The sequence below is a fragment of the Amblyomma maculatum genome, chromosome 5 (genome assembly GCF_055883805.1).
Source record: "Amblyomma maculatum isolate TAMU_Amacu chromosome 5, ASM5588380v1, whole genome shotgun sequence".
NCBI lineage: Eukaryota > Metazoa > Arthropoda > Arachnida > Ixodida > Ixodidae > Amblyomma > Amblyomma maculatum.
This window is the reverse complement of record NC_139348.1, coordinates 119,282,254-119,305,145: the sequence shown is the minus strand read 5'-3', so window position 1 is coordinate 119,305,145 and position 22,892 is coordinate 119,282,254. Positions and strand designations below refer to the sequence as shown.

The following is a 22,892-nucleotide window of genomic DNA, read 5'->3' as shown; positions in this document are numbered from 1 at the left end:
CTGTCCATTTTCATCTAAAATTAGCTATGCTGACGTGAAAACAAATTAGATTGTGCATGCTGGGAAGCTGACTAACTTTGTTTCGATGTAGTCACCTTGATGGCTTCAAATGGCGCTTTACAAGCCCAAACTCTCCTTCTTCTGCATGGGTTGATCTAGCGAATGGTAATGTTCTACATTTGCTGTAACGTGTGATACCTGATTTGTACGATTCAGTTAAATGTTTTAAAGCCTCTTGAGTAAAACCTTGCTTATTGTACTAAGAAACTACTGGTGGCAGTTTTGCCATTAGCCCAAAAATTTAATGAGGCTCAATTTGGCGCTCGCTAAGATATTTCTCCTGAGAAAAAGCAGGCGTTCTTTGACGCTTGCTGGTGAAGTAGTCTGAAATTCTCCTAACCTGAGTTTGGGCTACACAAGTGTCATTGCTGTCCTAAAGAAGAAACCAAGCTTCACTACTTCAGATGCTGCACCTTGCTTCAAAATGTTTTTTCTCTGCGGTCTACTGAAATAAGGCGCGATGACATGAAATATGCTTTTTGGTGCCATGAATGCATCCCTATAACTTACCTAATGCATCGGTGTCTTTTTTCTTACCTGAAAAAAAAAAATTATTGTGGTTGCAGTATGGCACAGTAATAGAAAGAAGAGCACAATGCGTCGTGAGATACGAAGCGCAGTGACGCTGAGCCACATATGTGAATCTGTACTCTTTATATATAAAGCCCACAAAAGAGAGTGACAATAAATGAGCATTAGCAAACGATACTTCAACATAAAAATTGTGATCTAAGAATGAAAGTCATCAAAACATCCCTTTTGTTTAGGAGCGAGTCTTTGTTGCAAACAAATTGTTTCGCCCTCCCAGTTAGTGTAAAGGTCATTATTTTAATCTCTTTTTGACATCTTCTCATCGTCCCTTCTGTATTGTCTTTTCATCATTATATGTAAGCATTATTAAGAAAGGCATCCGCCCTATTTACTGGTTTAGGACATCTGTTCAACATCAGCTAATATGCGTAGCTCTGGCAGTTACAGTAGCGCTTTCTTTTAGCATCCAAGCGTAATCTGCAGAGTAATATTTGATATTCCTTTCCTGTACAGCGTTTGAATAATATTATGGATAAATCTTCGCAACTTTTCTCTTTTGCAAGGCGGCCATATTTTCCTCATTGCTCTTGTTGCGTGATTGCTTCACAGTATTTACCTCACGTGCAAAAATGTTTGTTATTTGTCAAACAGCGTTGCTATATGAAAAAAGCTTCCCAGAAATCAATGATAACCGCAAAGCATCTGTGTATATTTTTAAGATCGTGAGGCAGGTGATCAAGAGTTAACTACCGAAAGCCTCGTACAGACGATTCTCTGCACATAATTACGAGATATCGGATACCTCCGTCGATAGACAAGATATTTATTATGGCCGTGGCAATTGGTAGAAACGTTGTTTCAACTTCTTCAAATCTAAAGAGGCTCACTTGCAAATACGCTTAGTTACTCTGAACACCCCAAAGCATAGTATCCGCAGGTGTTGAGCTAAGCTTGTCAATTTAAAATTAAATGTGACATTTCAACGTTAATGGTTGAACCGGAGATTGGTTTTTCAACCGGTTATGATACACATAAATTCTGAATACCTTCTCTGTGTTCTGCAATGCACTGCGGTATTAATAATGTCTTACCATTCTTTGTAAACTGGAAAAGTTATTTTTGGGAGGTTTATACGCCATCAACTAAGATATAAAAAAGACTCACCCGTTCTTGGCGCCATTCCTACAGTTGGGAATCGTTGTCTCACCTCGGGGTTTACCCAAATATCCCATGCTCTGCAGAATGAAAAATAAAGGCCATCAGGTACAATGACTGTTGCTCTTAAGTGAGTCAAAATAAAAACTACAGGCCGATCTGTTTTCTTTAAAGAAACAATATTTGTTTAACGAAACGTATTGATGAAATATAGTCATGGTTTGTTATGCGCCGTAAGATAATAAAGATAGCTATAAAAAATAACACGAAGCTGTGCCCTCAATATAGGTGATGCCAACACGATAACTCAGTGTGTCACTCATGCCAGTATTGATTGCAGAACTGCTACGATTCATTATATTGCCGCGAAACATTCAAAACTTTATTTGTTGTTTTTTAGCAGTCGCCGGCATGCGGCCTTTTCACTCTGATTCTGGCTCGCGTATCAGTTCTGCATTCTTTGTTTGTTAAGGCTCTGTGTCGCGAGACACACCTTTATCAGCTTCGTTGTCGCGTAGGATGCGCCGAGATCTGTCTAGAAGATTCCAATTACTCATTTATGTTTCTGCAATATTCAAGGTTTTGCTAATAGCAGTTTGCGAAGTTATCTAGATTGATCTGAGCAGCCTTCAAATTGAGCGTTGACGAGTGCGACGGGCATTCTTAGTTCGATGATCGACAAGCACGTTTGTTGCTATCGTTGCCGCCGAGTTGCTTATTTTTTTGCGGGCGCAAGTCAATCCAATAAAGAGTTTCTTCCCTCCACTCCGAGACTCTTTATTTGTGTCATCGACCACCTCACCACCACGTGACATCTGGTGGAGGTGCTGCCCTTCGAGTCCCGGTTTACTCCTTCAAGCCAAGACACCAGCCCTGTTGCTGTCAACTTGGGGGGTTAGCCTACAGGCCAGCGAACCAGCCGCCAACTTCAAGTGCTTCAACCTGAACGCGGTCTGCTGCCGGACCCCATTCGATCTCGGAAGGCATCAACGCTGACAATGGCCCAGCCTACAGCGCCGGTTGTTTTCGTCCAACCACCTGAGCCGCCCTGCTTCCATGGAAGACCGGACGAGGATGCGGAAACTGCTCGATCTGTTCGAACGCGTGGCAAGTTTGAACACCTGGAACGACGAAACGGAGCTCAGGCAAGTCTACTTTTATCTTGAAGGATCTGACCCATGCTACAATGTGATTAGAAAATTATGAGTCAGCTTTGAAGGCTTGGGAGGTTTTCAAGAAAGAGTTCTTGACTGTCTCTTCAAGTGTCGTCCGAAAAGAAAGAGCCCAGGCACTCCTTCAGTCAAGACTTCAACTCCCTAACGGCCCTATCCTGGCATACGTTGAGGAAATGAAGCGCCTCTTTCGCTGCGCTGACCCTAAAATGCTCGAACGTAAGAGAGTCAAATTTTTAATGCGAGGCGTTACAGAGTCGCTTTTGCAGGTCTTGCCCAAAGTCCGCCAAAACCCGTGGTGGAATTTGACACGGAAGCGTCTACCATCGAGAAGACGTTGGACACCCGGATGCGCCACTACGAGCGACCACTTCAACCGAACTACTGAACCCGATTCCGCCCCCGACCCTGTCCTTTCAACAAATTGGGATAGATCTCCTCAGTTCCTTTCCATCTTCGTCTATGGATAACAAGTGGATCATCTTGGCCACTGACTACCTTACCCGTTACGCCGAAGCAAAAGTACTACCGAATGGTACCACGGCAGAAGTCGCCGCAGTTTTTGTCAAACAAATTCTCTTGCGACACGGTGCCACAGAAGGGCTCATCATGGACACGGGAACGACGTTTACGGCAGAGTTGCAGCAAGCCATCTTGGAATGCAGTCATATAAGCCATCGACGAACAACTGCGTACCATCCCCAGACCGATGGCCTTATGGAGCGCCTGAACAAAACGATAGCGGACCTGCTCGCCATGTCCTTCGATGCTGAACACAAGACCTGGGACGTCATCTTGCCGTACGTGATCTTCGCGTATAACACGGAAGTCCAGGAAACGACCAGAGCTTGTGTATGGCAGGGAGCCTACGACGATGCTGGAGGCAATGGTGCCGCAAGTAACCAACGAGGACAACTTTGACGTCGCCGCCTACCTGCAGCGTGCAAAGGAAGCCCGACGACTCGCACGGCTACGTATTAAAGACCAACAGCGCACCGACACCCGACGATACACCTTACGACGACGCCACACAGAGTTCAATCAAAGAGACCAAGTGTAAGTTTGGACTCCAATTCGCGCCGCGAACTAAGCGAAAAGCTGCTGCGTCAATAATTTGGGCCATACAAAATCCTTCACCGCGTCGGACAACTCGACTATGAAATCATTCCCGATGGTACGGCAGCATCACAAGTGCGACTCGAACGCCCAGAAATCGTATATGTTGTTCGCCTGAAGCCTTATTACGCGCGTTAAAGAATCCGTGGCGTTTAAACTTTGTGTTGTTTTTATTTAAGTGGCTTTGTTTATTTTGGAACATTGAGGCGATGTTTTTAAAGGCGAGAGTAGTGCCGCGAAACCTTCAAATCTGTATTTGTTGTTTTTTAGCAGCCACCGGCATGCGGCCTTATCATTCTTATTCTGGCTCGCGTATCAGTTCTGTATTCTGTGTTTTTAATGCTCGATGTAGCGAGACGCTCCTTTATGAGTTTCGTTGTCACGTAAGGTGCGCCGAGATCTGTCTCGAAGATTTCGATTATTCGCTGATGTTTTTACAATGTTCCAGGTTGTGCTAGTAGCCGTTTGCGACATTATCTAGATGGTTCTGAGCAGCCTTTAAACTGAGTGTTGACGAGTGCGACGGGAATTGTCAGTCCGACGAACGACGAGCACGATTGTTGCTATCGCTGCCACCGGGTTGCTTTTTTCTTGTGCGGGGCACATCAGTCCAATAAAGTGTTTCTTCCCTGTACTCTAAGACTTTTCCTTTGTGTCACTGACCTCGTCACCACCACGTGATAATATTGTACATGCCATTGAATGGACGCTGCTCACTATCGTAAGTGTGGTACCTGCAGAAATAGAATTCTAGTTATTCGTCACGTGGAGATACTGCTTTCACTCCTCCAAAAGATGTGTGTACTGATGTAAAAGTAAAACAAATATATGTGCATGCTCCTGTGCGAGACTTTTTCAAGCAACCTCAAGCAAAAATCAAATCAATAATTTTGTACACTTCTATAAAATTAGGATAAATACATACATCAACTATCAATGAAATACTGCTTAATAAACGTGCTTATATGAAAATTACAATGCACTCCGCCAGCTGTTTTTATAATATTATGCAAAACGTTTTGATTGATCTTTCCAATACTCATCTTCAAAAAATATGAGCGTGCTTTAGACTGATACTGGTTAGGTTAGTTCAGTTCAGTTCAGTCGTTCAGTCGTGTCCGACTCTTCGTGACCCTATGGACCATACCACGCCATGCTTTCCGGTCTCTCACTATCTTCCTAACAACACCTGACTTCATCTGCAGCGCCTTGAGGATGCCATCTAACCACCCCGTTCGCTGCCTACCCCTTCTCCGGTGACCCTCAATCTTTCCCAACAACAAATCTTTCTCCGGCGACTCCTTTCTTCTCATCAGATGACCAAAGTAGCTGAGCTTTACCTTACGAATTTGACCCTCCAATGAGCAGTTTGGGTTTATGGTCGACAATATCGACTGATACGACCTTCTGGCAGTCCAAGGACCTCTCAAAAGTCTCCGCCAGCACCACAATTAAAACGCGTCAATTCTTCGGCGGTCAGCCTTCTTCACAGTCCAACTCTCGCAACAACTTGAAAGAACATAGCACGAATTATACGGATCTTGATTGGCAGTCTAATGTCTCTGCTCTTTATTAGGCAGTCAAGGCTAGCCATGGCTCTGTTTCCCAAAAGGAGGCATCTCCTAATTTCATCAGCTTCCTGATTAATCTTGGAGCCCAAGAAGAGAAAACGTGTCACAGATTCCACTTCTTGTCCCTTGATACTCCAGGACTAGATAGGGCAAGACGCCATGATCTTTGTCTTTTTAATGTTCAGTTTAAGCCCAAACTTCTCACTCTCTCCTTGTACGCGCATCAGAAATCTCTTGAGTTCCACTTCACTTTCTGCCAATAAAGTGGTATCATCTGCATATCTAAGGTTGTTGATACGTTTTCCAGCAATATTTACCCTAGCTGAAGACTCGTCCAGACCGGCCTTCCTCATGATGCACTCAGCATATAGGTTAAATATGCAGGGCAACAGTATGCAGCCTTGTCTCGCTCCTTTCTCAATCGGAAACCAATCAGTGAGACCATGCCCAGTTCTGACTGTGGCCTATTGCCCTTCATACAGGTTCCTGAGGAGACAGATGAGGTGAATTGGAACTCCCATCTCTTGGAGAGCTTGCCACAGTCTGCTGTGATCTACGCAGTCAAACGCTTTCGCATAATCAATAAAGCTGGTTAGGTACAACTGTGTAATTATTAATCTGATGGAGTGCGTTGAGAAGACACATAAGGAGCAAAACAAGTATGAAATATTGTTATAATGGCTTTTGAATTGCACTGATGCGAATAATTAATAAGGTATATTGTTATGGCCACACCGATTATTGTCATCTCTTTGCCTGGACAGTTTTCTCTCATTTCATTCTCAAGCAATTGAAAAAGCTACGCAAGGAATATGGAAATTGTAATGATAGGTTTGGAGGGACACGATTTATTTGCGCTCAAGAGGTGCCTACAGTTAGTCGGGTAAATATCCGAGACTGCCATTAATATCAGCAGGTTTTTATGTTTTCCTTAAGACAGATGTCTGTCTTGAAGTATTAGCCTTATAGCGCAAAACCGACAAGGAAATAAGAGGTGGCACAAAGGCAGAAGTGCCATCGACTGGCTTTATTATTGAAAAGCCACACCTTATACAGTTATACAGGTCGAATAGTAAGTAGAGAAAAGAAGGGCAATCCAAAAATGCACGAAGAAACTATTGGTTGTAATTGAGCCAGCTAAGTACAACACAGGCGGATGGGTGCATGTATCACGCCAAATAATACTGCTGTTTATCTTCCCCAGCGAATAAATTGGGAGCTTCATCAAAGAGACGATCTCAGCCACGAACATAGAAAAAGGCGGCCCGCTGATACATTTGCTGCCAAGTTCATTATTGCGGTACACTGCCAGGCTAATCCGCGCCGCCGTATTTTTAATTTTACCGAGAACTGTTTCTCTTCAAACTGGATCACACATGCTACATATTTCCTTAGTTATAGTAAAATACTATTCAAGCGCAACAATAGGCGCCTACTACATCGACGGCCTGCTGTACGAGCAGCCCCAAGCTAGTACACCAAGGTCCAGATAGTATGAGAGGAGGTCGGAAAGAATCCCGATTGCAGTGCAACCGGACATGAGAATAGTCAGTGTGAAAGGTTGGCATAAAAGGAAGGGCAGTTGGGCATGATGGATCACGACGAAATTTTAGAGATGTAGCCGTGCAGGGGTTATGAGTGTATTCAACTATATTTGCCGAATGATATGAGCCTCCCGATCGGAAAGATTAGCATAAGGGTCGGGGTAGAGCTTGCAGTCTAAGTGAGCAGCATTGTAATATTCACTTATGGTGGCGCGAAAAGACAGTTTCGACCCGCCCTCCAAGGATCTTGGCCAGGGGATGAACGGTGCCCAGTTACGAGTTTCACGGGCGAGCTGGTTCGCCAGCTCATTGCCATCAATCCTTGAGTGTCCAGGAATCCATCGGAGGAAGAAAGGGCAGGGCTGCAGTGCAACAAGTGCAACCTTGAGCTCTGTGGACAGATGACGTGTTAGACTTTTAGGTTGAATGGCACGGATAGCAGCCTGGGAGTCGGTGTATATAATATACTGAGGCACAGGTGGGTGAGAATGGAAACTTTAAATGGCAAGAATGATGGAGAGGACCTCAAGCGAGATAATATTCGAAGGGTGGAGAAAAGGGCCGCTAGTGTGTGTGACAGGGGCAGATAGACAACGATGAAAGAGGACCTGGCTTCCGGTCCCGCGAGGAGCCAAATAAGAGGCATCCGTGTAAGCGACTCCATTGGTATTCAGGGGCGGACTATGATGAGAGGCAGCAGCATGTCGGCGGCCAGCATGCAGGATCGGCGACATATTGGCTGGAAGAGGAAGTATATGGAGGTTTGTGGTGTCTGGAGGGGAAGGAGTTGGCAGAGGGACTGACTGGATGGGGAAAATGTTAGCCTAGTTTAGAAGCCAACGTCCATGAACTGTGCCGGAGAGGCGAGCTATCTGTCGGTCACGGCGAAGGGAAAGGAGACTGCGAAGAGGATGAGAAAGCCCGGTGGCATAAAGCTTATCGGTGGAACTGGTTATGGGAAGACAAGGAGCAGCTTTATAAACGCTGTGAAGAGTTGTTGCAAGTGTGTCCAGGTGGCCCTGCATGAATGAAATATATGGTATGAAATGAAGGAATTTGTTAAGAGCCAGCGTCGGAGCTAGTCGAGAGGCGTGAGCTTCCCTCAGGCCAAAGGACCGTCTCACAACTCGGCGAAGTAAATAGATGACGGACTGAAAGGTAGCAACAGCCGCATGGAGAGCCCGGACATTTTTGGCGGCATGCAGAGCCATGCCAAGAACGCGGCATTGAGAAACTTTGGCGACTGGGCATCCACCCAAGGTAAGGAATATCAGTGCGTTATGAGCTTGTTGATAAGCAGAGTGAGTCCAAAGTAGGAGTTTTGACTTCTCGGGTGCGGGAGACAGGTCTGCTTGGTCTAGAAAGCAAGAGAGGACATCCCATCCCTTCTGACTGGTGTCTTAGAATGTTATCAGGAGATCCGCGCGAGCACCACAATGTGCTGTCATCGTCGTAAAAAAAGTGCTGAAGATCGGGGATAGACGATAACTGAACCGCGAGAGGGGCCATGGCGATATTAAAAAGGTTGGGTGAAAGAACGGCATCCTACGGAGTACCCCGGGTGAGAGGGTGTGGTGTAGAAGTGAAGTTCAATGCTCGGAAACGGGCCTCGCGATTAGAAAGAAACGCTCCAATGTAGTTATACATGCGGGAGCCGCAGCCGGTGCTGGAAAGGCAGGTAAGAAAGTGGTCATGAGTGACGCAATCGAATGCCTTGCGGACATCGACTGTGACCAGGGCGTGAAGCTGAGAGCTACCACAGGTGAAGAACGTATGCTGAAGTATGAGGAAAAGGCCCTGTGCAGATACGTGGGATTGAAACCCAATGAGGGTATTAGGAAGCGAGTTTGAAGCCTCTAAATTTCTATTAAGCCTAGTGAGCGCCCTTCTTTCCATCATCTTGCCGACACAGGAGGTCACAGAAATGGGCCGGAGATTTGAAAGGGCTGGAGGCTTAGGTTTAGGTTAGGAATGGTAGAAATGAGTGAGGAAGTCCAGGACGATGGCAGAGAACCTTCTTCAGGGGTGGTGTTATAGAGGTTGAGCAGGGGCTCTTTTGTGCTATCGGAAAGATTTCGAAGGGCGGAGTGCTTCTCTCTTCACTGGGAGCCGACCAGGCCGCGTTAGCAAGAAGTGTAGCTTCAAGCTCTCGCAGTGTAAAAGGGACATCGAGGTCTTTACTTGCACAGCCTGTGTATTCAGGATAACTCGGGGACAAAGGCGGTGGGAGATAAAGATCTGCAAGGGTTTGGAAAACCTCTTCGGGAGACTTTGTGGCTAGGGCTTTAGCAAGAGTCGGGGCAGGGGCAAGGTGGCACCAAGTAGGGTTCGAAAAAGAGTCCAGGTTGATCTTTGGCTGTTCGGAGAAGCTTTTTGCGACGCTTCCATAGCCTGATGAAATGGGGGTCGGGGTCAGAAGTGGGATATGCAGCGGTCTCCGTGCGAGTAGAAGATGAAGCCAGTTAGAGAAGGGCATTAGTCCACTCCTCATAGGACGGGAAGGAGACAGAGGAGAGGAGACAGCAAAAGGCCTGCCAGTCGGTATGCCGAATGCGCTGCTTGCGGGTGGGTATCCGAAGGGGGACGGAAATGAAAATAATATAGTGCTCACTAAGAAGTGTATCGGTAGTGGCTGACCACTGAGGTGATATAGGACCAGAACAGTAATTGAGCTCAGGGGCTGTGTGGAGTAGGGAGGAGGTGCCCACCATAATAGGTACTCCGGGGGTGTTGAGGAGAGTGAGGTGAGCTTGCTGGGCCATGGAGTAGAGTAGGCGGCCGGCACGAAAGGTCTGTGAGGGGCATTAAAATCGCCGCAGAGAAGTATAGCCATATGAGAGGGCAATGTGTTAGGAAATTTACCTAGGGCCGTGAAATGTGTGGCGTGAGTGGGAGAGGTGTGTAAAAGGACAACAGTGCCAGGCCGTTGTGAGCCTGAGGAAGACAGTAGAGGGTGCCCACTAGGTAGGATTGGAGCGATGAAGGAATTTCAAGGGCTGCTACCGAGAGGTCGCGGCGAACGTAGATAGAAGAGTAGTATACAGTGAAATGCCCGGAAGCCAGGGACGTTAGCGGAGCAGCGAGTTTCTTGAAGGAGAAGGAAGTGGGGCAGAGAGGGGAGACTATGTTGACATCTAAATAATCTGATTGCGCTGTGGCGTGTCATCGCGCTTCTTTGGGAGAGGTGGAAGAGGATACGTGATGGTTTGCAGTGAAGTCTGAAAGGTGAGATCAATTTAAGGATACTTTCGAACTGAACATTGACGTAAGTATTGAGGCTATTGAATTTGGCATCAATTTGGGTAACAGCCTCCTCATGATGTTGGAGGCGGCGCTCAAGGTCAGACTGGTATTTGAGACAGTCAGCGATAACATTCTCTATGTTTGAGAATTCGGAATCGATTTTAGTGAGTAGCTGGTCCATGTGAGCTTCAAGATTATCTAGGCAGTGACCGATGCTGTTGAGATCTTGTTTGAAGGAGCGAATGGCCACTTCCAAACTAGCCACACGGAGCTCGAGGGTATGAAAGTGTTCTTCAATAAAGGACAGAGGAGGGGACGAGTGGGAAACGAGTGACTGTGGAGATGATTGGAGAGAGTAGCGAGGCTTGGGTATTCGACGCGCCGGAGATTGACGAGATGAAGAGCACCCGAGCTGAAGCTGGGAAAGTGCCTGTGTTATTGCTGCGTAGGAACCGGGAGGGGAATAGAACGCATGCTCTGCAATAGGATAGCCATCGTTTATAGGGGGCTGCGGAGGAGCCGGCTGAGTGGCCTGGCGAAGGTTTACGCGCTGTTGGTAGGTGTTATTGGCACACTCCTCGTTTTTCTGCTTATAGTAGGGGCTAATAGGCGCGAAAGTAGCATGCTCATTTGTCTGGCAGTGCTGGTACCAGGGCCGCGTGCACTCGTGGACAGAGGGCGGTGGGGAGATGGGTGAAGTGCACTTGGGGCAGTTAACAGTGGCTCTAGAGCACTAATGTGTGCGGTGGCCAATCTCGAGACAGCACGTACATGCAGGAACGCGAGGTGTGTGAGGGCGGCATCGAAACGCTGCTCGACGAAAGTAAACAGTGCAGGGGATGACAGTACCAGCAAATGCTATTAGTACTGTTTCGGTGGACCCCATCACGCGCGCGATTATGATATCGCCTGTGTATGTCTCTATGTCCCTCATGAGATCGGCGGTCGAAAGGCCGCGTTCGACACCATGAAGGAAAGAGGAGGTGTGACAGGGTAGGGACGGACTTTCACGATCTTACTGGAGATGTTGATGTGGGTGATATGCAATAGAAGGCCGGCAGTGAGGTCAGAGTGCGTTTTCAGAAAGACCAAGTTCAGCACTGGCTTGGTCTCGAGGGTGAGGTCGTTACTGGAGCTTTCAGAGAGGTTGGCAGCGTCGATAATAGTTTTAAGTAGTGCGTAGGGCCGGGTGCGGGAACTCCCCCTGACCGCTGTCAGCAGGAACCAAAGGGTAAGGCAGCATGCTTGGTGCCTTGATAGGGCACGCGTCCTAAACGCGCCGAAAGCAGGCACCACGGCGCCGGCAGCATCGCCTAAAACGTCTGTCCCCAAAGAGTTGAATAGGCCCCTTTCAAGTGAGCAGTCACAAATGGAAAGGAAGCTCCCCAACCAGCGCCCGGAGCATTCGTCGCTGTGTACACGCGTATCAATTCTCAACGAGAAGGCTGGACCCTTCATTCTCTGAACAACATGGAAGAGACATCAAGAGGTGCCGCCTCAAGTCCTTCAAAATACCTGTCGCTTGCCTCTGCCTTCGAGTACCAAATACGCGTTCATGTTTATTTTGTCTGAGCCTGCCAACAAGCGCTCTTTGAAAACAATGTCCGCGGCGATCAATTAATCATAATTTCTCACTTTCGAAAGCACCGATAAAAAGCGTGCCTCCAGCCAGCCTCTATGTCAGCCGGGGCACAGAAAAAAGCAAAAATAAGAAACACCACTGGCAAAGAGCGCCGGCTTTGCGCGCACAGACGGACGAGCATCCCCCCTCGTCCTCACTCTCCTTCTCTCGCTCCGCTTGCACGTGCGGCTGCCTGTAGCACGCGCTCCCGAGCGAGCGGGCTGCGCAGACTCCGCAGACAGCCACGCGCAGCGCGGGCACGGATGCGCGTAGGTTTTGTACTTCCTCTCCGCTCCGCTGGAAACCGAGCGCTGGCGTCGCGGAGCAAACTCCAGCTTTGGTTCCCGATATTGATAAAATATTGTCAGAACTTATTTTCGAATTGAACGTGATTAAGTCAAATTTTTTATTCATTATTTCCTATTACAAGATTTCGCATAAAAGATATTGCGCTTTCTCATTACTAAAAGGCGAACCGGGTTAATTGCCTTTATGAAGAACTTCCCGAATTTGGACAATTATGTTTCAGTATAATAAGAACAAACATTAGGAATGCATTATTCTAGATATTTGTACTAAGTTTTGAACTGTATCAGCGCTAATGAGGTGCAACCATTTGCAGATGATATATAAGCGTCCCTAGAAGGGCAATACACAATTAATTGCACGTAGAGCCAGCAGCACTTACACTTTTGTGGAGCCGAATGTGCGAAGAACCCATGAATCCGCGACCTGGTCGATATATATAGACTCTAGGCAAACGATAGATGTTTGCTCAGTTTGACTTACGGGGCCAGTGGCAGATACAAGTACATCAAGTTTTTTGTCAGCTTCTAACACCTGGAAAAAGTAGATTATATATTTTACACGGTAGCGAAAATATGTATAATATTGTGATAGGCCTAAGAGCACAAATTGTCATTGCGGAAGGGCTTTAACCACGACGACAAGAATTGCGATTTGCTGATCGCCCGGCAGATTTCGAAAGCCTCTCAATGGGATGATGATGAGTCGACATTGATTACTGTCGAAATAAATTCGTTGTGCATGCAGGCACCAGACGGGGTCGTTCCCCAGTTGTGGGACCCATATGTTCTCAGCAGCTCTTGGTCCCTGTCCATCAATGCGAGCTGAATCGATAAGGCGGGGCTGGATACGGTCTTCCATCACTCAAGGGGTTGGGGATTGTGAGAATTGGCGGGAAAGAGAGGATGGGGTCTTGTGTTTTGTGCATTCTGCTCAAACGCGCGGCAGGATGCTCTTTTTGTTTTGCAAAAAGGACAAAACATATCGTGTGCCGCAGGGTACATGCGGTTCATCAGTACGGGATGCGCAAACGATCGCGCCTCCGCTCGACGCAGGATTGTCTGTTGTTGCGTGATGAGTTTGGGGTGCGATTCTGGCAGTCTGAACCTTTCCTCTCTCTCACATTGAGACCTTTCAGGCTTAGATCACAACCCCAACCCCACAGAGTTAATATAAACAGCGCGAACACGAAGACAAAGGACAAGATAAAAGAAACCCACAGTACAAGCGCTTGTACTGTGGCTTTCTTTTATCTTGTCCTTTGTCTTCGTGTTCGAGCTGTTTATATTAATAATGAATAAGTACCAACTCGCCCGACAAAGTATCTTGGTAACCCAACCCCACAGAGTGCCGAGATGGGAACATCACTTTCCTTTCCATATAAATGTTGACTAAAAAGCTCGTGGTAGAAAATTTGATTGTATTTCGCTTCAAGGAAAATGATTGTATTGAACATTTACCTTAACGTCATAAATTCTTTACGACCTGAAAATTTCTTTAGACTTCTGCTCATAACTAATATTCTTCTCTAACGTTTAAGTAGGTTACTTTTTGTTCCTAGTCAATAAATATTAGGTAGAGAAATTGTACCATTTGTCTCTATTGCCCTGTTCAATTCTGAGTATTAGGCTTTTGTTGCATGGTGATTAACTTCCGCAACCAAGCCTAATTAGCTTTCAGCCTATGTCCATGAGTAAAGTACGAGAGAGGTAGCGGGGATCCTTTTAGGCCCACAGTTTGTGTTTAAATAAGTTCATCGCATGGATGCCGTATACGTGCTTAAAAATAGAAGCATATCTAAACTTGAAGTGAGAGATTTAACACGCCATGTACCGCCAAGGCCAATATGGGCGTCCGCACGAGGTTCAACGACACAGAGGTCACAGTGTGTCCATGGTATGGTGTTCCACCACTTTATCTTTGGTCTTAACGTCTGACGGCAAATGCAGCCTCACGTGTTCCCTCTTGTAGTTTATGGCGTCCCCGATTCGAGAGTTTAGGCAATTGGATCGCTTCAAAACTGTGTATGACAGTGTCGAAACCTAAGTCTAACTAAAAACAAACCAATCAAAATGATGCTTTATTCTCCATTCTAGGTTAGCAACTTAACCCTCAACTGGTTCTTTTATCAATCCCCAGTTATGAAGACCACAGCCTGTAAATAAGCGAGTTATCTGGCGTTTGCGACACGTTGTAAATCCAAGCCGGTATCGCTTGTCGCTCAGGTCTACTCTACAGCTTTTTTTCTACGAACAGGACGGCTGAAGACGGACGGAATTATGTACAGTCCTAACATTGTACAGAGTATGATGACTGAGTTTAATTTCATTTTATTTTAGATGGGGGGGGGGGTGAATTGTTTGGTATTTGATGTTAACGCATAACTTTCATAACATCATTAGTATCGCCTTGACTACGGGCGCTGCAAGGAAAAGGACGATTTCATATGCCTAGAATTTTCGGTGTCCTGCGCGCACTGAGAGTTCTTAAACCTATCCCCACCATGTTGTCTGATAAATTTTAATAAGCTTCTAATCTTTAGATTTTTTGCCAAAACAATCAGAATCTTTCAGATATGTTGCATGCGCTATATTTTCCCTTACTAGTTCCTTTTTCTGCCATGAAATAAATGTTATTATGTCGGAGTTGCTTGATGTAATCCTACCTCTTATGTTTGAATTTTCCGCCCATACCTTTTTCTTCATATCCCAATTGATGTGTGGTCCCCAATCTCAGTTGCACTATTTCAGTGCAAAGCTGCTATTAGGCAAGAAATACGGATTTGACCGATTTGCCTTCGACGCCTATGTGGAACTCAGGCAATACTATAATTACAACCAATCTAAACCGCACCTAACTGAAGCATGTAATAATAAAATGAAGTGCAGATATAAAATTGCTCTTATATCCTGATAACAGCCGATAATTATTTTACTAGTTAAATCCAAATTTTAGCCTTGACATTGCTGCTTTTTTGTGATTTGTGATAAATTAGACAATTATCACTTGCAGATGAAACCCGCGTAAACCTACTCTGCTGCTCAGGTATTCCCATATACTTGACATGTGTACATCGCTTTTTGTTAAAATGGAGAGCGAGTCAGAATAAGCAGGGCAGTTTTTAGAAGGAATTCTTCCCAAAAAGGTGCGTAAAATCCGGACGATGTTTTGTTATTAGCCTAGATGCCCAGTCTATCCTAAATCGAAAATCGAAAATCCAAATAATAACTCAGGGGGTGCGAAAACGCACGGGAATCCCCGATGACCCTCGACTAAAAGCCCACCGAAGGTCCGCTGGCATGACAGATCTCAGCGACTGCGAGTCAGTGGCGAGTAACGCTGATGGCTGCCTCCCCTAACCGGCAACCAAACCACCTAGAGCTCTGGCAGTGGAACTGTCGCTCCTTCAAGAGGAAACGCAGCTCCCTGCAGATGTTTATTCAAAATCAACCGATACCTCCGGACGTCATCTGTCTCCAAGAAACAGGATGAACAACATACCTCAAAGGATACCTCACATACACCCATGACACGGCACCTAAAATAGCTACACCAGTGGCCTCCACACTAACAGTCATACCGCACGACCTTCCCTTCAGTGAAATTAATCAAGTTCTCATCGAGATCATCTCTCAAAAAAGAAGAAAGCAGAGTGTGTTTGTCCTAAACCTTTACAGTCCGCCAAGCAACACGCAGGAAGATTTCAAGCCACTTTTACTGGAATGCACACGCATAGCGGGAACGAACCCCCTTATTATTATGGGGGACCTAAACGCTGTACATACGGCATGGGGCTACCACAAGGACACCCCGAAGGGAACCAAGTTGTTGGAAGCGGCTGAGCAGCTGGATCTCTGTCTTATGACGGACACCATGTCCCCCACTAGAATAGAAAACAGTGTAAGGAGAGACACCTGCCCAGACCTAGCTTTCACCAAAAACATAAGACATTGCACCTGGACCAATCTAGAAGAAACACTTGGCAGCGATCACAAAATCCTTAGCTTATCCCTAATGACAACCCGTATGAAAAGGAACATTGGCTCTACTAAAATAACAGACTGGGATACGTTCAGACAAATTAGACCGCCACACGACGGCATCACAACAATTGAAGATTGGGTTCAAAGCCTGAAGGATGCTCATGCAAAAACGACCAAGACCATCAACACAACGACAAAAACCCCAGAAGTAGACAGACATCTCCTACATTTGTGGGAAGCCCGAAAAAGTCTATTAAAACGGTGGAAAATGCAAAAATTAAATAGAAAACCTAAAATGAAGATAGCACAGGTTACGGCTGAAGCACAAGAGTATGCTATAAAGCTCGCCAAGCAAAACTGGGCAGATTTCTGCCATTCGCTGAAAGGTACCCTAAGCACGGCTAAAGCATGGTCAATATTAAGAAGCATGATAGACACCTCAAAAACCAAAACGGCCACAAGAAGAACCCTCCACACCATAGCCCATAAATACCCGGGCACAGATGCAGAGTTGATCACCGCCATGCACAAGAAATACATAGGAGACACTACTCCGGCTTGCCAAACTTCATATGCGGGTCAACCAAACCCCTCCCTTGACTCCCCCATAACACTGGCGGAGGTCTACTCAGCCGCCCGTACATTTACAAGAAACACTGCCCCTGGAGGAGACAAAGTCACCTACGCTATGATTAGGAACTTAAGCACCGAACATCTGCAAGACCTAACGAAGTACATCAACGAAGAACTGTGGGAGAAGGGACAGGTCCCATCAGCTTGGAGACACGCGGATATCATCACCATACCAAAGGCTGGAAAGCCACCGGCTGTGGAGAGTATCCGTCCTATCTCCCTCACTTCTTGCCTGCGAAAACTCTATGAAAAAGTAGTCCACCTAAGGCTCCAAAATTACATCGACGAAAACAACATCTTTCCTTCCTGCATGCTGGGCTTCCGCAAGGGACTCTGCACGCAAGATGCTTTCCTCTGGATTAGGAAAGAAGTCATCAGCACCATACCCCGAAAAGGCGAAAATTTCATTGTGGCACTAGATCTCAAAGGAGCATTCGACAACATTGGCCACCAAACCATATTGCACGAATTAAACAATATCAACTGCGGGGAGAAAATTTTCACATACGTGAAGGCTTTCCTCTCAGATCGCACAGCCAACATAGGAATTGGAGAGATCCGATCACCAAAAGTACCCATGCCAAACAAAGGTACACCGCAGGGTTCTATAATTTCTGCAATGCTATTTAACATAGCAATGATAAATTTAGCAAAAAAACTGTTGACCCGCACTGATATTGGCTTCACTTTATACGCGGACGACATCACCATCTGGGCTACTCAGGGATCCTTGGCGCAAAAAGAAGAAGCTCTGCAAGCCGCTATAGACCTAGTCGAGGAATTTGCCGGGGAGAGCGGTCTTCAATGCTCCCCAGAAAAATCCGAACTTATCAGGCTACACAGAAGAAATTTCAAGTCCCCAGGAGAAATTCAGCTTTCTCTAGGAGACCAGATAATTCAAGAGAAGGACAAGATCAGAGTTTTGGTGCTGTGGACCATGCACCATGAGTTACAGAAGGGTCGAAGGAAAGCCAGAGTCAAATCATTGGAAAAACAATTGTCTAAAGACGCGGAAGTTGTCTACGTGGACATAGGGGCTTACGGCAAACCTGGAAAGTTCACAATAGCTGTAGTTGACCACAAGAAGAGGCCAATTATTCAGGCTTCGATCTATGCAGAGGATCCTGCGGAAGCGGAATCACTGGCATTAGCCTTCACCATAAAAACACAAGACAACCAAAAGAAGTCATCACACGTAGTGAAGGACTCCCAACCAGCCTGCAGGGACTACCTGGCCGGAAAACCTCACAAAAGAGAGTGTGCAATATTACGTTCCATCTCCCAGACGCACACAATTACATGGACACCTGGATACGAAGGCCTAGAAGGAAATGAGGTAGCGAATGATCTAGCCCGAGCTCTCACAAACCGGGCGGATCCCCATCCCTACCTCACCCCTCTCCTAGGACCCTACGGCGACAGGCTGGAACACCTACGGTTAGAACGAAGAATTTTCTCACCACCACACAAACAACTTCCTTCCTCAGACGCTATAGACTGGAGAAAAATACAAACAAACACATTCCCTAATCTTCAAATTTTAAATAAGATAAGCCCAACAAAATACACGAGTTACTGTCCTTGGTGCGGTGCAAGCCCCACACTCTATCACATCTCTTGGGAATGCCAGGACAAACCTGACCCAACGTTAATAGTGCCATGCCCGACACACGAGCAGTAGGAGGCGGCCCTGACCAGCGACAACCTGGACCAGCAAGCCTGGATTATCCAGCTAGTCCGCAAGTCAGCTGCTGCCAGCGGAGCCCTGGACTAGGGGCACCAACCTCCCAGCTCCTGCGAATTTTTACTGATTATATGCTCACTAAAAGTTTTCTCTCTCTTTCTCTCTCTATCTTCCAATGCCTAGAGCCCTTATAGTATCCCTTAAGTATAATTTATTTTCTACTCCATTCTACAAAGAAACGATGTAGGCGCGAATTCGTTACCTTACAGTTAATCAAAACTACTTTGCGGCAATATTTTTCTCATAATGGGTTTAAGATTACTGTCCAGCCGGATCATTACAGCATGCAGACCCGGCTGATCGTGTGCGTTTCCTGCAATGCCGCGAAAGCGCTGCATGACAATAATTATGAAAACTATCTGTTATGGGTCAACTCCGGTACTTTTTCGATGATCACAGATATCGACAACATTTATGAGATGTTCTTCTCAGTGTCAACATTGCGTTTTCTAATAAAGCACAGTTGAGAACGCTTTAGTGTTTCTGTAATTTTAAAGATAGCGTTCCGGGACCCGTGACTCACGCTCCCAGAGAAGCTTTAGGGCCACCATCGTTCTTGATGACGTCACCGTCGTTCAAGTGTTTTCGAGCAGACGACGCGACAAAGCAATGGCCCTGTAGTGGGTGCGGCTCGCCTGTACGAACCTATGAGCTGCTGCTGGCCACGGGCAAGGCGACGGCGGCTCCACTCAGAGACAACCTGGCACGACGCAGGCATGCACGGCCGAAAGCTACCTAGCAAGCAGTATAGATATTGGAATCATTGTCTTGTACTTTGAGCTCATATTTTTATGCATTCCTTTGCATCGATGGGTGGTAGCTAGTGTTGTGTGGTTGGCTACACGAGTTATTCTGTGAAAAACAACACACAGAGCACAATTGGGGCAGTATGGGGACGCATCAGAACCTTGGTATCGTGTATATAAATATATAACGCCATCGTTTCTCTATTTGAAGCCTATAGGACTTGAGGAAGCTAAGCATCGAAAGTTCTGGACCCCTGAGCACCCTTCATAGAGCTAGCTGCCAACTGTTAAAAGAAGTAAGAAAAACAGTTTGACACACCTTAACGACCTTCTTGTATATAGCCGTCATTCCGTGAAAATACAACGTTTCCGATGTTTCGTTGTTGACACTCTGTGGATAAAAACTTACGAATGAGTTTTTGCCCCGACTAATGTAGAGAGAAAAGAAGAATTTACCGCAGAATCGGTCTCCAAGTTGCCTGCATTTTCGACATGAGAATCTCCCGTGTCAGCTACCGTAGTGCCTACAATGTACAAACATTAACTTGACCTTCACATATTTAAAGCGAAATTAACACAAACATCCTGGTATCAGCAGTGTTGTGTGTTATTATAAAATTTGAATCTCATAAAAGCTTGCGCCTATGGAGTGACACTGAACAGTTCATCATATCCTGGTTGCCCAAAATAGAACTCCTTGCGTTCGCTAGTTTTCCATTATAGCAGTTTCAGAGCACGGCATTCAGAGTATCGTCCACCAAGCAGTATACAAAATATATTTTTTAGAGTTACATATACCCGCAGGATCCTAAAAACGATGACACGTCATACACTGCATGGAAACGTCTTTGGAAGAATGCAAGATTCACATAATTTTAAAGCTACGTAATTAAAGACACGACAAATAGCACTAGATGTAGTCCCGTACTAGGGACTCCACCTAGTGTTTGTGAAAGGAAAGGCGCTAAGCCTGACCCCAGAGACACCTCCATGTAACTCCCTATACGTATGCTTGTTTGAAATTTCCTCCTAGTTCTGGGGCAGAAAGTGCGGCGGGTGGCAGCTCTGCAATACAACGCTGACCCCTAGCCCCCTTAGCGGCACACATGGTGGAAAAGAAAACGTTAGATATGTGCCTTTTTATATGCGTGAGTGCTTGTTGCTAAATCAAGCTAACTCTCATTACGTAATAATTACCTTCTAATTATGTGCTTAAATACCGCAGCATGAGCTCATCTATTTTCGGCTTCCTCGACAATCTCTAGGCGAAGCCCAAAACAGGTCCGCGGATCACTAGGGTCGTATATTATGTGAAGGCTTTTCAAATAAAACAAGTATGCGAATAAAGTAATTGGTGAAGAAAACAAAAGCTCTCAGTGACCACCATCCATGGCTTCAATGCAAGACTGCAGCTGACACCGCGAATAGCAGACGACATGGAGATGATATCTCGTTCTGCTGTCAGCGGCCAGCGGTTGCCAGATCAGGATGCTGCTTTTGTTGCTTTCGATATTAGCAGTAAAAATTCATGGTAAAACTATCTACGGCGTCGAATGAGTCCAAATTTCTAAGATTTATCATTTAACGTGTCTGGGGAGAAAAGCAATAATAAGTTTATGCTTAACGTTGAGCTGTCATGACGCCTTTAAGGTTGGTCCAACCTTGCATACCTTGCAGGCCACATATGAATCAAACGACAGTTATTTACAACACATGTGACAGTAAGGCGCATGAACTAATAAACGTGTCAGCAATAAACGATGCTTGATTATCCCCACACGTGTCATGCTATACAACAACATTTGATTTTCTTACTATTATGCTGTTACTAATCTTTACAATTCACAACATTATCTTCAGGCTGGTGCCACTTGCGTAAGTTAAATTTTTGGTTACATATGTGCTGCAGGTCATTATTAAACCCCGTTCTCCGTGCTGGGGTGGCTCGTATAACTGTGTCATTTATGAAGAAATACGAAAAAGGAGTTCACAGGTTTTACTCTGTAGACAAGTTTCCACTGTCCACAACTAGTCAACATATATATGTAAATTACGTTCCAACTGTGTTCTTGTTATTACTGTTAATGAGACCTTGCCTGACCGAAGAATAAGAAACGAAATGCTTTATAAACGCAGCATTCGATGTTAGTTTTCACTTGTCGTCTTTTCAATGAAATAATATCCCAATACTGTGACGTAAACTTATTGTCCAAGCGCAAATAGCGGCGCGCATGCTGCTGCACTTCAAAATCTATATTTGGTGTTTCAATCAAAATCTTAGTAAAGCTCTAGCCTTTAATAGTTGTAATGCAGGTTCTTCTTTTTTGATATATAGAGAAAACATCTAACGCATCATAGGCTGAACCAAGTCAGGCCAAAAAACAATGCCGCATTAGGTGCGTAATCCCAACATTTTTTTTTTTCATTTTCATCTCCTTATTTAGCGACTAAGGACTAGGAAAATACTGCGAAAACTCACATTCCAGAGGGAAGATTACCAACAGAAGAAAAATACCTGAAAGGGCCATTTATTTCCTCTTTCAACCTATACAGAAAGAAAATCAGCCGTTAAAGATGGGGTTGTAATGGAAGGAATTGTTAAAAGCACTCATGCTGTTTAGCTTGTCTTAGGTAGCAACGAAATACATTTCGAAATGCACTATAAAACCTTTTAGGTAAAGATATTATATTCCCCAGTAGAATGATGGGGCCATGTACGTCGGAGAAGGGCAATTTGGGCACAGCTTCGCCCGCATGAAATATTGATTAGTCCCACTTGAGGAGAATGCGGGCAAAATACACTTCGGCGGCCAATATGACACCTAAATGGGCCCCTTGCTTGCGCCCAAACGGGACAGCCCATGTTGTTCATGCGAAAAATGCCAGCGGTGGCTTGGGCGGGCTACATGATGACAAAGGGCAATTTTCCCCACCATGCAATGGCAATGCATTCTCATGCGGAGACCGATTGCACGAGTGAATGGGCAAGCAACTAGTATGTTTCCAACTAGCTCACAGAGGTCCTAAGCAGTATACGACGGGGCTGAGCCCCGAGCACTTCATTGGCGAAGTGTGCGCACGCCTACAACAAACTACCGCGTACAGCCGAGAGCGGACATAATGGTATGTGAGTAAACAGCTGGCTTGCCCGCGTCTAGCCAACAGAGGTCCCTCACAGGACATAGCAGTGCTCAACCGTGGGCAGTGCAGCAGGCATGTGGGCACCTCCCCTTGTTGGCTGCCCGCGTACTCTGAAGGGTCCACTAGCGTAGCTGTGCACGCAGACAGCTAGCACGGCCCCGTGTACACCACAAGGAACTCCGCAGCATATAGGACTCAGCTGGCGGATCCTTAGTGGCGAAGTGTAAGTACTGCACTTCGGCCTGGCCGTGCATTACCCTGCGCGGACCTTTAGCAGTCCTCGCCGCGGTGGTGCAGTTAGTAGGTGTATCCATTTCTGCAGGACC

At 45.9% G+C, this 22,892-nt stretch overlaps 1 protein-coding gene and 1 pseudogene across 6 annotated transcripts in view; both read right to left on the bottom strand.

The window, feature by feature from the left end:
* Positions 1-22,892, bottom strand: part of LOC146189338 (uncharacterized) — an 89,179-nt gene that overhangs the window by 28,973 nt on the left and 37,314 nt on the right. For 5 of the 6 annotated variants that reach the window (XM_084604190.1, XM_084604191.1, XM_084604187.1 and 2 more), the window contains 6 exons: positions 21,905-21,970; positions 19,882-19,949; positions 19,745-19,816; positions 12,702-12,853; positions 1,756-1,826; positions 571-597 (listed from right to left, as the gene is read on the bottom strand). In XM_084604190.1, coding sequence (XP_084460316.1) covers positions 571-597; positions 1,756-1,826; positions 12,702-12,853; positions 19,745-19,816; positions 19,882-19,949; positions 21,905-21,953 — 439 coding nt within the window. In that variant the 5' untranslated portion in view covers positions 21,954-21,970. Of the gene's footprint in view, positions 1-570; positions 598-1,755; positions 1,827-12,701; positions 12,854-19,744; positions 19,817-19,881; positions 19,950-21,904; positions 21,971-22,892 lie in introns of those variants that run through there. The other variant, XM_084604192.1, reaches the window with a different exon arrangement.
* On the bottom strand, positions 7,076-9,111 carry LOC146189339 (uncharacterized; annotated as a pseudogene).